General features: G+C 41.8%; 1 protein-coding gene across 1 annotated transcript in view; it reads right to left on the reverse strand.

Annotated features, from left to right (window-relative positions):
* LOC138828882 (ras-related protein Rab-1A) overlaps positions 1-13,478 on the reverse strand; it is a 31,566-nt gene extending 18,088 nt beyond the window's left edge. The window contains exon 1 of the mRNA XM_070024946.1: positions 13,244-13,478. Within this exon, the coding sequence (XP_069881047.1) occupies positions 13,244-13,266 (23 nt within the window). The 5' untranslated portion in view covers positions 13,267-13,478. The remainder of the gene's footprint in view (positions 1-13,243) is intronic.
* Positions 13,479-16,121: the final 2,643 nt, after the last annotated feature.

Raw genomic sequence — 16,121 nt, forward strand, 5'->3', positions numbered from 1 at the left:
CCAAGAGGCTGAGTCAGGGTGATCACTAACTTATCTCCCAAAAAAGTCATTAAAGATATAATTTGAAGAACAAGGTATTCTGCACTTGTGGGTGTTTCACTCAGCCAATATGAAAAAAATGAATTATACATTCTATACCAGATCCATGAAAGGCCATCCGAGAGTACTTGTTTCTGTTTAGTTTTATTGCCATTATTATCTGAATATAATCTTGACTTCACTGGTGTACATAGATAGGTATACTTATGTCTTTTTGACATGTAAGCATTAACATTTCCAATGCCTTTAAAAAAAGTCATTATCATTCGATCATGGAACAATACTCTTTAAAAAGTTACCAGTTTCAAAATTCTACTTGAATAAATACTTTTCATGATTAAATTATTAAACTAACTAAAATATGAAGCGGCAGAGATAAATAGACTTGTTTCTGAATTGCCACTCAATTCTAAAACCCTGAGACTGTTATGTTCACAATACATATTTTTTAAATGTTTAAGAAAATGGAAGAGGAAAAAACAACAACAACAAAACATGTTCATACCTGTAATCCTAGCTAGGAGAGAGGATGGACAGGAACTTACAGTTCAAAGTCAAGCCAGGCATACACAAGCCTCCCCTCTCAACTAATAGAGTATGATAATATGAACTTGTCATACTGGTTATGTGGCAGGCTGAGATCCAGAGGATCATGGTTCCTGGCTAACCTTTGAGATTCAAGTCTTAAAGGAAGAAGCTAGATGTAGTCAAACACAACAGTGAGATCATGGTCTAGTCAAATGCTCAGGGAGGGGGGAAAAACCATTTCAAAACTAACCTGTACAAGCTGGGTACCAGTGGCTCACACCTGTAATCCAAGCTACAAGAGGCTAAAAAGCTAAGATGTGAGGACCATGGTTCAGAGCCAGCTGCAAAAGTCTATAATTGACCATCAAACAGCCAGGAGCAGAGCTGTGGCTGAACTAGTAAGATTGAGTGACAAAAGTGAGTTTGAATGGGGTGTGTGTGCGTGCGTTTGTGTGTGCGTGTGTGTAGCACAAAGAAATTGCCTCCTATTGTTGCTACCTGCTAACAAAATTTGTATGCTAAAAAACTTGATTTTCCAAGCCAGGCACCAGTGGCTCATGCCTGTAATCCTAGCTACTCAGGAGGCTGAGATCTGAGGATCATCAGGAAAGTCTGGGCAGTTAAGTCCATGAGACTCTTTTTTTTTTATTGTGAAAATACTGTTCACAGGGGTTACAATTACATGGGCATCCATGAGACTCTTATCTCCAATAAGCCACTAGAAAACTGGAAGTGGCGCTGTGGCTCAAGCAGTAGAGCACTTGCCTTGAGCTGAAGAGCTGAGGAACAGCGCCCAAGCCCAGAGTTCAAGCCCCACGGTCGACCAAAAAAAAATTTTTTTTTTTTTATTTTCCAGGAACTGGAAACAAGGTTTTTATTTTGTTGCTGTTTTTATTTTCTTTCTTTTTGACTTGTTTATCTGTCTCTGGGAAGATAACAAGGGGTCCAGAAATGGAGGGACAAAGGTGAACAAATGCAGCAGTGGTATTCACTAGACACTATGTTGAAAATGAACTATATAACTTGTGGGCAGGAATGGGAAGGAAAAACTGGGAGAGAGCAAGGGAAGGGGTGACATTGTCCAAAAGTCATTACCTTACTTATGTAATTGTAATCCCTCTGTATATCACCTTTATCATAACAATTTTTTTAAAAAATGACTGCACTGACTAATACCTAATTAGGTTTAACAGAATTAGACGATTTCTCCAAAACATCTATCACAGTGCCTGGTACATTAAAGGAGCACTGTGGCAATTACTTCTTCTTCCTCCTTTTGAAGCAAGAGGTAACTTAAAAACTAAAATTATTTTAGATATAAAAATTAAACATTATTACCCAAAGCTTCTGTTCAGAGGATGAGTAGTAACAAAAGCTAGCAGGATTTTATCTGAAGTCAAAGTTTCAAATTTGCCTCTAATAGATCCAAGTATATAATTAAACCAGCCCAGCTGGGCGCCGTGCCTGTAATCCTAGCTACACAGGAGGCTGAGATCTGAGGATTGTGGTGCAAAGTCAGCCCAGGCAGGAAAATCTGTGAGACTCTCATCTCCAATAACCACTAGTAAACTGGAAGTGGCGCTGTGGCTCAAGCAATAGAGAGCTGGCCTTGAGCTGAAGAGCACAGGGACAGCGCCCAGGCCCAGAGTTCAAGCCCCACGACTGACAAAAAAAAAATTAAACCAGCCATAGCTCCCAAAGCCTGGCAACACACTAAATAGTACCAAGGTCTCCAAGCATATCATCTACAAGAGAAGTCAGTTCTCTACTTCATTTGCTTTTTTTTTTTTTTTTTTGGGGGGGGGGGGCGTCCGGTCGTGGGGCTTAAACTCTGGGCCTGGGCTCTGTCCCTCAGCTCTTCAGCTCAAAGTTAGCGCTCTACCACTTGAGCCACAGCGCCACTTCCAGCTTTTTTTCTTTTGCTTATGTGGTGCTGGGGAATCGAACCCAGGGCCTCATGCATGCAAGGAAAGCACTCTACCACTGAGCCATCTTCCTAGCCCTTCATTTGCTTTTTATTCACAGAAAGAATTCATGAATTACATGGCCCCAAATATAAATATACAAGGCAGTCAAATCGACAGAAATAAGAATGCATACAAATTACTTCAACCCTTCAGAATTTAAATTATCAGGACTTAAAATATTTTGGGGGGGAGTGGGCACAGGGTCTCCCTTATCAGGACTTAAAATATTTTGGGGGGGAGTGGGCACAGGGTCTCCCTAAATTTCCCAGGCTGCCTTGGAACTTATAATCCTGCCTAAGCCACCCAAAAGGCTGTGATCACAGGTATCTGCCACTATGTCCAGTTCACAAACCCCTTCTTAACATGTGTTTAAACCCTTCTTAACATGGGAAGGTGGCTCAGCGGTAGACCGCTTGTCTTGCATGCCTGAGGCCCTGGGTTTGATTCCCCAGCACCACATAAGCAGGGAAAAAAAAGCCGGAAGTGGTGCTGTGGCTCAAGTGATAGAGCACTAGCCTTGAGCTGAAGAGCTGAGGGACAGCGCCCAGGCCCAGAGTTCAGGCCCCACAACCAGACCCAAAAAATAAATAAATAAATAAAAATAAAAAAGTGGGAGACTGGGAAGGTAGAGTGCTTCCACTGAATGCATGAGGCCCTGGGTTCGATTCCTCAGCACCACATAAGCAGGAAAAACCAGAAGTGGCACTGTGGCTCAAGTGGTAGAGCACTGGCCTTGAGCTGAAGAGCTGAGGGACAGCACCCAGGCCCAGAGTTCAAGCCTCACGACCGACAAAAAACAAAACAAAACACAAGAGTTAACTTGTTACCTAGGGATATAGCACAGTGGGAGAGCACTTCCCTAGTATTAACAACGCCCTGGGTTCAATCTTGTGCATAGCAAAAATTAATATCAAGCACATTGATTTGTAGTAACTGTTCTATTATGTTAGAGTATCTGTTATTTTAACTACTTTGTACAAGCTCACTTCAGCAGCACACATAAAACAATATTTTCCAAGTTGTAAGCACCTGTAGCATAGTTCATGTTTTATAACTGAAAATAACAAAATAAACAAAAATGTGTTTGAAGCTATAGCTCAGTGGTAGAATGCTTGCCTAGCTATCATTATCCTAGGTAAAGTATTCTGTGTGTGTCGTGTGTGTGTGTGTGTGTGTGTGTATGTGTGTTTGTACACACAAGCACAGGAAGATGCGGGGGTTAAATATAATTTTATTATAATAAAGGTGGTGTACAGAGGAGTAAAAATTTTTCTTTGTTAAAATTATATAGGATTCTAGGCTTTTACACAAAGTGAGACCAAGGAGGATACTATTAGGGGAGAAACACAATGTCTATGTGCTCTGATCATATAAAATAGTATTTATCAAAATGAACTCCAGAAAATGGAAACAAGATTTTTTTTCTTTGTTGTTTTGTTTGTCTTTGGGAGGGCAAGGGGGCATATAAATGAGAGACAAAGGGTAAACAAATGCAGCAGTAGTACTTACTAGACATTATGTTGAAAATGGACTATATATAACTTGTGGGTGAGGACAGGAAGGAAAAACTAGAATAACAGAAAGAAGTGACACTGTCCAAAAAAAATGTACTCATTATAGTACTTATGAAACTGTAAGCCCACTGTATATCAACTTCTTAATAACAATAAAATTTTTTTTTTTTTTTTTTTTTTTGTCGGCCGTGGGGCTTGAACTCTGGGCCTGGGCGCTGTCCCTCAGCTCTTCAGCTCAAGGCGAGCGTTCTACCACTTGAGCTACAGCGCCATTTCCGGTTTTCTGGTGGTTTATTGGAGATAGGAGTCTCACGGTCTCTCCTGCCCGGGCTGGCTTTGAACCGCGATCCTCAGATCTCAGCCTCCTGAGTAGCTAGGATTACAGGCGTGAGCCACCAGCGCCCGGCAATAAAAATATTTTTAATTTAATTGGAAATATTTGGAAGCAAGGCACTAGTGGCTAATGCTTTAATTATTCAGGAGGCTGAGATCTGAATTTGACCAGGTTAGAAGCCAGCCAGGGCAGAAAAAAAATCTAGGAGAATCTTATCTCTAAGTTACCAGCAAAAAGAAGCAGCATTGTGGCTCAAGTAGAAGCCTCAGCCTTGTGTGAAAAATCTAAGTTGCGGTACATGACCCTGAGTTCAAGCCCAAGTACTTATATAAAAGAAAAAAAATAGAAAATATTTGAATGGAGCAATTTTTTTTTTTTTTTTGGTCCATAGTGGAGCCTGAACTCTGGGCCTGGGCACTGTCCCCTCAGCTCTTCAGCTCAAGGCTAGCACTCTATCACTTGAGCCACAGCACCATTTCCGACTTTTTCTGCTTATGTGGTGCTGAGGAATCGAACCCAGGGCCTCATGCATGCAAGGCAAGCACTCTACCACTGAGCCACCTTCCCAGCCCGCAATATATTTTTTTTTGGAAAGAGGTGACTAGATAATCAAAATAAAATCAGGCCCAAAAAAACCCCAACGTTTTAAAACTCAAATGGAAAGATAGCTCATTGGCAGAACACTTAACTAGGATACACAAGGTCCAAGTACCACTTCAATATTATAGTGTGTGTATATGTGTGTATATATATGTGTGTATGTATATATATATACACATACGTGTGTGTATATATACATATGTACACATGTACACATGTATGTGTATGTATATACACTATTATAGTACATTATATACATATATAATATACTATATATTGTATGTATATATGTACATATTCATGCATATATTTTAGATGTCCTATTATACATGCCTATAAATGGGTTACAAATAACTGTACTAAATCAAAGAAATGGAAAATATAGACTGAATAGAAAGGACAAAGAATAATTCCACTTAAATACAACTGTTAGGCAGAGGAAAATATATTCTCTAAGTCCATAATACTTCTTGAAAAACGCAATTATATACTTGGTTATTTTTAAAGCTAATTTGAAGTACAAACTGCAAAAATATCCTTCATGAAATGCCCTAGCTGGCACATATAGCAGACACATATCAAACAGTGACCATTCTTTTCTTTTTTTTCCAGTGACCGTTCTTATTAAACTGTGATGTTTCCCTTTGTGAGCAAAAACATGCACAAACAAAATTACTTATCAGAATTAAGAGTCTGCCAACATACATGCACAACTGGAGCCTATCAATCTGGGATTAATAAGGCAGGATATGTGGGCCATCTGAGCCAACCAATCACAAAAGGACGCACAAAATCTTCATTTCCAATCTAGTTTTTCTTCTCAGAACTGGGTTTGAACCCAGGAACTCTGGCTTGCTAGACAAGAGATCTGAATCACATCCAAGCCCTACCATTTTGGAGACAGGTTCTACCTAACTTTGCTCCACAAGGTTTATGCAGTGATTACAGATATCCACAATTACAGATATCTGCTGCCACAAGGCATCACATCAAATTCCTACTTCCTTGCACTGTGTTTTTCATGCTTCAGTCAGCCAACAAGCCAATAAACAACTTCTCCAGGTTCTCAGAAATACTTTGTTTTGGAAGAAAAAATTAGAAATATTTCCAGAGTGGTGGGGGCAGGAGTAAGATGAACATTTTTCTCCCTTCAATTCTATTCCAGATACCAAAGAGCAATCTCTACAAGGGAAACAAAAGAACAGTCTGACTATTCATTTCTCCCTCTAGAGAAAAAAACAGATGGAGGTAGAGCACGTTCTGCCCCTATCTCCTACTAAAACTCCAAAGGGAAGTTTGGACAAAGAATAAAATACTGATAAGCCACACATTTAAGATACCTCAATAACTGATATACACCCCCTTTTTTTATTTTCCTGTATCTTGAGACATTAAAAGTTGACTATTTAAGCTTTTTCTTTTTCAATCTAAAAACCTTAACTAGGCAGTAATGGCTCACACCTGAAATCCTTGTTACTAAAGAGGTAGAAATCTGAGGATCGTGGTTGCAAAGCCCATGAGACACTTAATCTCCAACTAATTACCAAAAAGCCAGAGATGGAGCTATGGCTCAAGTGAGAAAGCACTAGAGAAAGTCTTGAGAACAGGACTTGAGTTCAAGCCCTACAAACAGCACAAAAAAAAAAAAAAAAAAAAAAACTTAAGCACTTCTTTTTTACTCTAAACATCTTCATTTATTAGAAGAGGCAAGAGTAAATATTAGCAAAAGTATATTGTCTTTACTACAAAAAACAAAATGACCATTATAACTACAAATAGTGAAATAGTCAAACTGCCCATAAAGGAACTTATACACAGTCAAAAGACTGCTAATAGGATGTGAATATAACGAAGTGCTAGGTGCTGGTGTCTCATACCTCTAAACCTGGCTACTCAGGAGGCTGAGAGCTGAGGATCATGGTTTGAGGCCAGTCAGGGCAGAAAAGTCCTTGAAACTTTTATCTTCAATTAACCACCAGAAAACTAGAAGTAGCGCTTTGGCTCAAGTGGTAGAGTGCTAGCCTTGAGCAAAAAGCACTCAGGGAAGATATGTATTCAAATGTTTTTTTTCTTTCATTAAGATTATTTCTTTGTTGCTTTGAATGTCCCTCCCCCCCACAGTATAACCCCTGCTTTTCTCTGTATTTGATGTTGGTATAATTTGTGGAGGGGAAGGGAAAAAACAAATCACTTAAATAGGGATATAGGTGGACCCACTGCAACAATGAGATGTACAAGTCGATATGTCAAAAACAAACTTTACAACTTTGGTGTGGGGGGGGAGATTTGGGGGGGGGGATGGGAAGGGATGGGAAGGGGAAACAAAGGAGGAGGCTACAATGCTTGATAAGAAATGTACTCATTATCTTGCCCATGTAATTGTAACCCCTCTGTACAGTATTTTCACAATTTAAAAAGAAAAAAGCGCTCAGGGACAGTGCCCAGGCCCTGAGTTCAAGCTTACCACTGACAAAAAAAAAAAGAAAAGAAAAAAAAAGTGGTAACAATAGTAAAGTCTAAGGACATAGCTCAAGTGACAGAACACATGTGAAAGGCACTGGATCCAGCCCCCCCCCCCAATTGTTTTTCAATTCTTATCTTTAAGTTTCCCTATAACAATTATCACTTTCACACAAACAAAATCTTCAGATATATTTCATGGGCAATTCTATACAGCCACTAGAAACTTAAATCACCCGAAGAACTACAGATATTAATTTTCTGTAGCTCTAAAGACATTTTAAAAGTCAGAGTATACACTACTAGTCACTTTTCTCCTTTAAGTTCTGTTGATAGGCTAGGGGTTGGTATATAACTCAAGAGATAGAGCACTGTTTCCTGACAAGTACTGGCTCTGGCTTTGACCCAGCACCTCAAAATATTAAAATTAAGGTGAGTGCCAGTGGCTCACATATAAAAAAAATTTTAATTAAAATTAAAAATTAATTTTAAAAACTTAGGAGGAAAGCAAAGGGATGACATGGTTCAAAAAGAAATGTACGGGGCTGGGATGTAGCTCAGTGGCAAAGCACTTTACTAGCAAGTGCAACGTCCTGGGTTCGATCCCCAGTACCAAAAAAGAAAAGACAAAAAAAATACAGTTAATAAAAAAAAAACCCAAACAAAAAGAAATGTACTCATTTACCTGACTTATGAAACAGTAACTCCTCTGTACAGCACCTTAATAACAATAAAATTATATTTCAAAGAAAAACAGTATGAAAGCCAGAAATGGTATTATTAATAAAATTATGCTGTCACAGACACATAACTAATTAACTTGCTTTCTAATATGTGCGTGCATGCTGATGCTTATACTCAGGGCCTGGGCACCATCTCTGAGCTTTTCTGCTCAAGGTTAGCACTCTACCACTTGAGCCATAGCTCTACTTCCAGCTTTTTGGTAGTTCATTGAAGATAAGGATCTCACAAACTTTCCTGCCCAGGGTGGCTTTGAACTGCAATCCTCAGCATCCTGAGTAGCTAGGATTAAAGGTATGAGCACTGGAGCCTGGTGCACTTTCTAATACTTTTAAGGGGGGGAAAAAAAAAAACTGAAGCAACAACACTTGACAAAAAGAGAAAGGTCATATATTCTTTCAATACCCCATTACAGAAAAGCAAACTTTGAAAGACTGATAAAATTTTGAGACTGTGGGGCTGGGAAGGTGGCTCAGTGGTAGAGCGCTTGCCTTGCATGCCTGAGACCCTGGGTTCGATTCCTCAGCACCATATAAGCAAAAAGAAAAAAGCCGGAAGTGGTGCTGTGGCTCAAGTTGTAGAGGGCTAGCCTTGAGCTGAAGAGCTGAGGGACAGTGATCAGGCCCAGGGTCTAGGCCCCACGACCGGACCCCAAAAAAAAAAAAAAAAAAATTTTTGAGACTGTGGAATCATATTTATTTAGTTAGCACTGCTAACTGGGGCCTGGGCACTGCCCCTTAGGTTTTTTGCTCAAGGCTGGCACTCTACTACTTGAGCCACAGCTCCACTTCTGGTTTTTTTTTTTTTGGTGTGTGGATATACTGGTGATGAGTCTCACAGATTTTCCTGTCCAGGTTGTTTTCAAACTTCAATCTTCTACAGGAATAAGCCATTAGCACTGGGAAGAACAGAGTAGGAAAAGCAAAAACCAACATAAATTACTTAAAAATCTTTCTGCACCAAATAACTATAGAAGACCCAAATATACTACTATATTACCTTCTACAGTAGCTCAATGGTACACTCAAAAGTACCTACGTTTCATTTTAAACACAATCCTTAGTTCAAAGACAAAAGCAGTGAAAATAATTTTCTTGATACCAAACAAAAAAAAAATCCACTAGAAGCAAATAGATTTATAAAAAAATGTTCTGGTATGAGAATAATGTTAAGTATTTCTTCTTAAGTATTGTGTTAATCACTGCCTGCCTTACTACCTCCTTAGAAAATTAAATCATACTTCAGATCTCCAGAAAAATGAAAACTTTGACAATTTCCTTGTTTTTCCAGTTAGGATCATACTACTAGGACCTTGGCTCAAGTAGTTTGAACCCTGAGATCAAACTCCACACTACCTGAAAAAGTTTACACTTCCAATGTATTTCTGGAACTAAAATACAAATGAGTCAATTATCCTACCTTAAAGATAATCTTTAAGGCTGATAATCCCAAATCAGCCTAATAATACAGGAAGCATTCAGAAGAATAAATTAAAGTTCAGTTTTTTTAATGTATTTTTTTCTCCTCACTGCTAAACCAAAAGCTAACAAGGATCATAAAGAGTATTCAGTAGTAAACTGACCAACAGGTAATCATAGGTCAACCAACATAAAGCTATAATCCTATTCATCCTAGACAATCAAGCTTTTGTCAAGATGCCATTTTCATTACCAAATTTAGAGCACTTATACTTGTTTCTCTAAAGACTACATTATTATCAGTAGTAGTATTGTTATTAGTATTATAATGATACTTGAAAGTAAAGAAACATCTGGGGCCTACTTGTAAATATTAATATGCACTATTCATTAGTTATTAAAACATCTGGGAATCTGGAATGTCTCTATTTAAAGTTTTAATTTAAGAGAAAGCATAAGATTCTAATGTTTAGAACAGAATGTTAAAGAAAATGGGATTTGGAGTGCTAAAATTCTATTGATTCTCTATTTTCCAAATTTTCTCTAATTACAACGGTAACCAACTTCAGTAAAGACAAGAAAAAACTGTTATGGGCAAATTTCTAAAAAGTTGATTGCCTTTGTGATATTCTCTACAAAAATATCTGTCACCTCTACTGAAGCAATTTTCACTAACACTTATGCAAAAGTTTCCTAAATTCTTAGATTTCATTACAGTCTAGAATGCCAACATCGTAGGCCAAATACTGACAAGTGATTTTGGATTTCTGTTGAAGTTAGTACACTAAAGTCCTCAAAAAGATGATTTGGCAGTCTTAAAAATCACTATCCTTGCCATTCCTCTTTCTTCTCCCTCTCCAAAAATTATCAGGGGAGGGAGGGAGGAAGAGGGAGAGGGGGAAAAGAGAGAGGGAGAGGGAGGGAGAGAGAGGGGGGGATAGAGGGAGAGTTAGAGAGAGAGGGAAGGAGAGAGGGAGGTAGGGAGAGAATGAATGAATACTAAGACTTGAACTCATGGTCTAGGGACTGTCTAAAGAGGGGGGGGGAGGGAGGGAGGAAGAGGGAATGAATACTAAGACTTGAACTCAGGGTCTAGGGACTTAGCTTTTTTCTCTGAAGGCTAGCACTCTACCACTACAGCTAGAGCTACAGCTCCACTTCTGGCTTTTTAGTGGTTAGAGATAACATCACACAAACTCTCTGTCCACCCACACTTGCTTTGAAACACTGGACTTATCCTCAGAGTCTTTAACTTTCATTTCACACACTGAAAGCAGGAAATGTTGCTCTTTTTCTATTTCTCCCTACTTTAATCATGTTAGAAAAACATAAATCTTTGCTAAAACTTTGAAAAAGAAAAATCATTCTCAATCCTTCTGCTGCTCCACATTAATTGCTAATAACTGTTAAAAGTGTCTTTTCAAAACCCAACAGCCAACCACAACACATTACATCCTCTGAAATCTTATTGCTCTGATCTATGCTAAACATCTGGAATGAGCTATATCTTTGGTATTCCACATTTTTAAATTTTATTTTCTATATATTACATTTATAAGCTCCTTGGGTGGGACATGGTAGTACATCAGCACTAGAGAGGAGTTAAGAGGACATGCCACCTGGTCTATTTAACAAAACAAGCAAACAAACAAACAAACAAAAACCCTTTTAAGTTAAGGTTCACATTTCTAAATCCTAGCACTGCTAAAAACAACTTACTTGAAAATGATTTCTAGCAGGAAAGACTCCTACTATACTATACTCCATTTTACAAATGGAGAAACAAATTCAGAGTTTGAATAACTTTTCTAATTTCTGTTCAACTAGTTAATCAAGATCTTTTTACTGCATTAAACATATGTAGAAAATATGGGAAGCTCCTGAATAGCAAATGTTCACAAATCTCAATAAAGTAGCTCTGTCCACCTTTGCTCAACTGTGCAAATGTCCTCGGAGGCCTTGATTAAAAAAAATTTTTTTAACTGCCAACATAGCAAATATGTTATTTTAAGACCACTAATCTCAACTTCTTAAAGTACACTATTTTTATTAAATGTCATGGCTCCTGTTTAGTGAAAAAGAAAGGAGACCCTTCAGGATCAAACCACAGTATTACAAAACTTGAAATCAGAATGCATTTTTGCAAGAGCCATGTGACACACACATGACAGGCAGTTAAAATGATGATGGATGGATCTTTTAGGGGACAATGTTTAGCTGTCATTAACCAAAGCAGCAAATAAACTGAACGTTTGAAAAACACCAATTTCTGCTTTTAAAAAATTTCCTTCTCCTTCTAACAGCAGCTGACACTAAAGAGGCTTCTGAATCAATTACATCTCTGGTTGTTCATTACTTACTGTTCATGTATGCGACCTTTAGGAGGATTCTTTTTTAATAACAGTGAAGAGAGCCCAACAAAGTCTTCCCAAGTAAAGTGAACACCAGTTCCCATGAAAGGTGCCAGGTAATAGCTAAGCACTGATGGCTCACACCTGTAATCCTACCCACTCAGAAGGCTGAGACCTGAGGCTCACGGTTCAAAGCCAGCCCAGGCAGAAAAGTCTCTGTGAGACTCTTATTTCCAATGAACCACTTAAAAACCGGAAGTGGAGTTGTTGCTCAAAGTGGTACAGCAAAAGAGCTCCCTGAGTTCAAAGCCCCAAAACCGATTTTTTTTATAAGTGCCAGGTGTGTCACATCTGCTCTGGTGACTTCTTGAGTCAGCAAGAAAAAGGAATGCATTAACTTTTCATGACACGTCATGGAACCTCATTCCCTATCTGCAAACATTCAAGCAGGTAATACAAAACCTACTGTTCTATCATAGGTCCCATTCGTTTCTCTATCAACTTGACAGCAAAGTCTTGCTGTATTCTCACAGTATTAGAAAGATATGCCTCGGGCTTAGTTGTGGTCGGTGTTGCTACTGTTGACCTACGGAAGACCAAATGACTTAGGTGCCCTTTAAAAAAGAAAAAAAGCAAGCTCACAGAAACAAGGGTGTTGTGGGGGGGAGGGAGAGAAGCAATGGATCGGTGAGTTCCACAACTCTTCGAGGAGACCACTCAAAGAAAACTAAGTCATTTACACGGCTTCTCACTCAAAAAAGAAGCTGAGCCATTTAAATCGCTTCTCACCATGGACTCATTCTCCTCAGCCCCACGCAGTTTCCGAAAGCATCCATATTACCTGAGAGCGGGCAGGCAGGGTGCAAGGGCTCCGGGGGCTTGTCCACCCGGCTGGAGATGGACAGGCCCAGGCCGGATCCACCCAGCGCTGCTGACAGCTAGGCTCGCCGGAGCGCGGACGCAGGGTCTGACGGTGCCCTCCGCCAGAGCGCTCCCCACCCACCCTCCTCCCGGCAAAGCCAAGTCCTCCCGGCGAGCTCGCCGCCCCTCCGCCCGACTCCGGCCTCCCCCCGCCCTCCCCGCAGACAGTTCCTCCGCCCCGGCCCGACCCCGGGCGGCTCACCCCGCCGCCCAGCCCGGCCCGGCCCGGCCCGACCCCTCCCCCGGCCGCCCTCGGCCGCCAGACAATGGGCCCCGGCCGCCGGCCTCTGCGGTGCCGGCGCTCCCGCGCTCCCCCGGCCGCCCCAGCCCTCCTCGCCCCTCGGCGGGCCCGGGGCTGCCCGGCACTCACTATTCGGGATTCATGCTGGACATGTCACTGCAGCTGCCGCCGCCGCCACCGCCGTCCTTGCTGCCGCAGCCGCCGCCCTGACTCTCCGCGCCACGGGTAATCGAAAGAAAGGAATGAGATCGGCTGTTCCGGTAGAGCAAACGTCTTCCCGACTCCGACCCCTTAGAACACAATCAGCAGCCGCCGCCACTCAGCTATCGCTTCCACCCAAGATGGCCGCCGGCGAACCAGGAAATAGGGAAGCCTCAGACCAAGGGGCCTTTACACAGCCCAAAGGGCGGCCGTGCCGCACGGCACGCCGGGAAAGAGAGGCGCGAGCGCTGCTGTGCGCCCTGAGGACCCAGGTGCGGCGCGGCGGTCCGCACTCAGTTTCCCGCCAGGCGCTGCGCCCGAGGCGCATGCGTACTTGACAACTTGTCGCCCGCCCCATTCCCTTACTCCCTTACTTCCCCACCCTTGGCCCCTCCCTGCTCCCCTCCCGGCTGACTCGCTGGCTAGGACTTCGCTCGGACTCCCCCTGGCGGATTGGCTGAGGCGGAGCGGACCCGGTGACGTCATCAGTGAGACGTGGCAGCAGGGCGAGTCAGCGCCCGCGGGGGAGGGCATCGGAGGGGGGTTGGGATGGGCGGAGGGCGGTGTCGGCGGCCTCGGAGGGTGGGAGTGAGGGGAGACCCTGCGACCGAAGGAAGGAGGGGCAGACACCGGAGGGACTGGCGGAGGCTGGGAGGGAGGGGGTCTGGGGACTCGCCTGGCAGGTCCTGCCTCCCGAGCGGCTTGGGCCGGGCTGCGGCCTGCGCCTTCCCGCTGCTGTGAGGACGTCTACGCGAAGGACGGCGGGAGTCAGGCGGCCTCTGCTCCAACACTCGGGCTGTCTGGACAGCCTGAAGTTGACCTTGGGTTCTCTTCCTCTCACCCAAACCCTCTGTGTTGGATCCTTGTCCGATGTGGGGCCATACACACTCCTGTTTTCCTTTGTGGTGATTTCTTACCATTTCTCTTCCAGACCCTGAATAATTGCAGTGGCCTCCAGATGGACTCTGCTTCCATCTCTTCTCTACCCCAGCCCATTTGCACACACGGACAGATCTAAGTTTCTAAAACAGGAACATCCAGCCTGACCCCACAATGTTTCCTGACTCCACATTCTGTGTATAGATAGAACACAGCCCGAAGTCATCCTAAAGCAGTCTTCCTGCCCTGGTCGTAGCCTTCAAGTTAAATTGTGCCCTATTGATTAGTTATTACTTAATTCTAAGTTGTTCTGCAAGATTTGGAAAGTAGTAAGGGATAAAAACATGCAATTCACTATAAAATACGACACCCACACAACTGGGAATGACAGCAACATTTTTTAACCTTAAGGTCTTAACTTGATTAATCAACTCAGGAATTTGAATCTCTACTAAACTTTAATACACTATCTTGGGTTATTCAGTTACAAAGGGCATTGTATAATACATTGTCCAAAGTTTAGCTTCCAACTTGTTCTAAGAACCCAGAAAATGATCCTCCAGACATTGCAAAATCACTTAAAATAACTGACACTAAAATATGCAAAAAAAAAAAACTTAGTTCTACCCTTTCACTACACCCTTAATCCCAAACTGGTTTTTTGAGCCATAGTTGACAACCTTATCAAACTGTACACAGATCTGACTTCTGAAATGAATATGGTCATCACCCCAGAAGGACCCGACTGGACAAATAAATGAGCACCAGAAATATTCCATATGCTGAACTCCAAAACTCCTGACACTTCCTACTTATAAGTTCATAGAATTTTAAAAAAAAAATCAGAAAAGGGCCCACGAAAGCCAGGCATGATGGTTCATACCTGTAACTCTAATTACTCAGGAGGCTAAGATCTGAAGATTACAATTCACAGCCAGCCCAGCCTGGAAAGTCCATAAGACTTTTCTCTCCAATTAATCACACACACACAAAAAGCCAGAAATGGAGCTGTGGCTCAAATGGTAGAGCACTAGCCTTGAGCACAAAAGCTCAAGGATAGTGTCCAGGCCCTGAGTTCAAGCCCCACAACTGGCATCAAAAAATAAGAAAAGGCCCAAGAACTTGTCATGAGCCCACAAAAGTTTTAATCTCTCCTTCCCTTTGACATATACCTCTCAACTTCCTTTAAGTTTTTCCTTCCCCAACAAGGATTGCCTACTAATCACTCTTAACCTGTGAGGGAATCGTGATAATTAAAACAATGTAAACTAGACATCCAGTGACTTTGAGGCACTTGGCAAATGTTAAACTACTTTCTGCCTTCGCTCAGCTGCAAGTGCTAAGTGTAGCTGCTATGAACTAAAGACAGAAAGTTCCATATCTTAGTTATGGTGTTGCAATATGCAGCTCAGCTTAGGAGTGGTGCGAAGATGTTTCCTACCCTTACTGCAACTCATGAGTCATTTACATTAAGACTTCCTTCCCAGACCTAAACTCTTAAAATCATACTTAAACAACTTTTGCTGACTTAAACTTTAACATATTTCATGTTCAGATATTTAAGAATACCTACTTTTTTTGGTGGGGGGGGCCCTTGGGGCTTGAACTCTGGACCTGGAGTGCTTTCCCTCAGCTCTTGAGCTCAAAGCTAGTACTACTTTAGCCACAGTGCCACTTCTGGTTTTCTGGTGGTTTATTGGAGTAAGAATTTCACAGCCTTTCCTTCCTGGCTTGCTTTGAACCATGATCCTCAGATCTCAGCCTCCCGAGTAGCTAGGATTACAGGGATGAGCTAGAGCCTGGCTAAGCTACCTTTTTTTTTTTTTTAATGCCAGTCCTGGGGTTTGAACTCAGAGCCTGAGCACTGTCCGTGAGCTTTTTTGCTCAAGGCTAGTGCTTTACCACTTGAGCCACACCTCACTTTCAG

This window comes from Dipodomys merriami, unplaced genomic scaffold, assembly GCF_024711535.1.
Source record: "Dipodomys merriami isolate MVZ:Mamm:240054 unplaced genomic scaffold, mDipMer1.0.p SCAF_1665, whole genome shotgun sequence".
NCBI lineage: Eukaryota > Metazoa > Chordata > Mammalia > Rodentia > Heteromyidae > Dipodomys > Dipodomys merriami.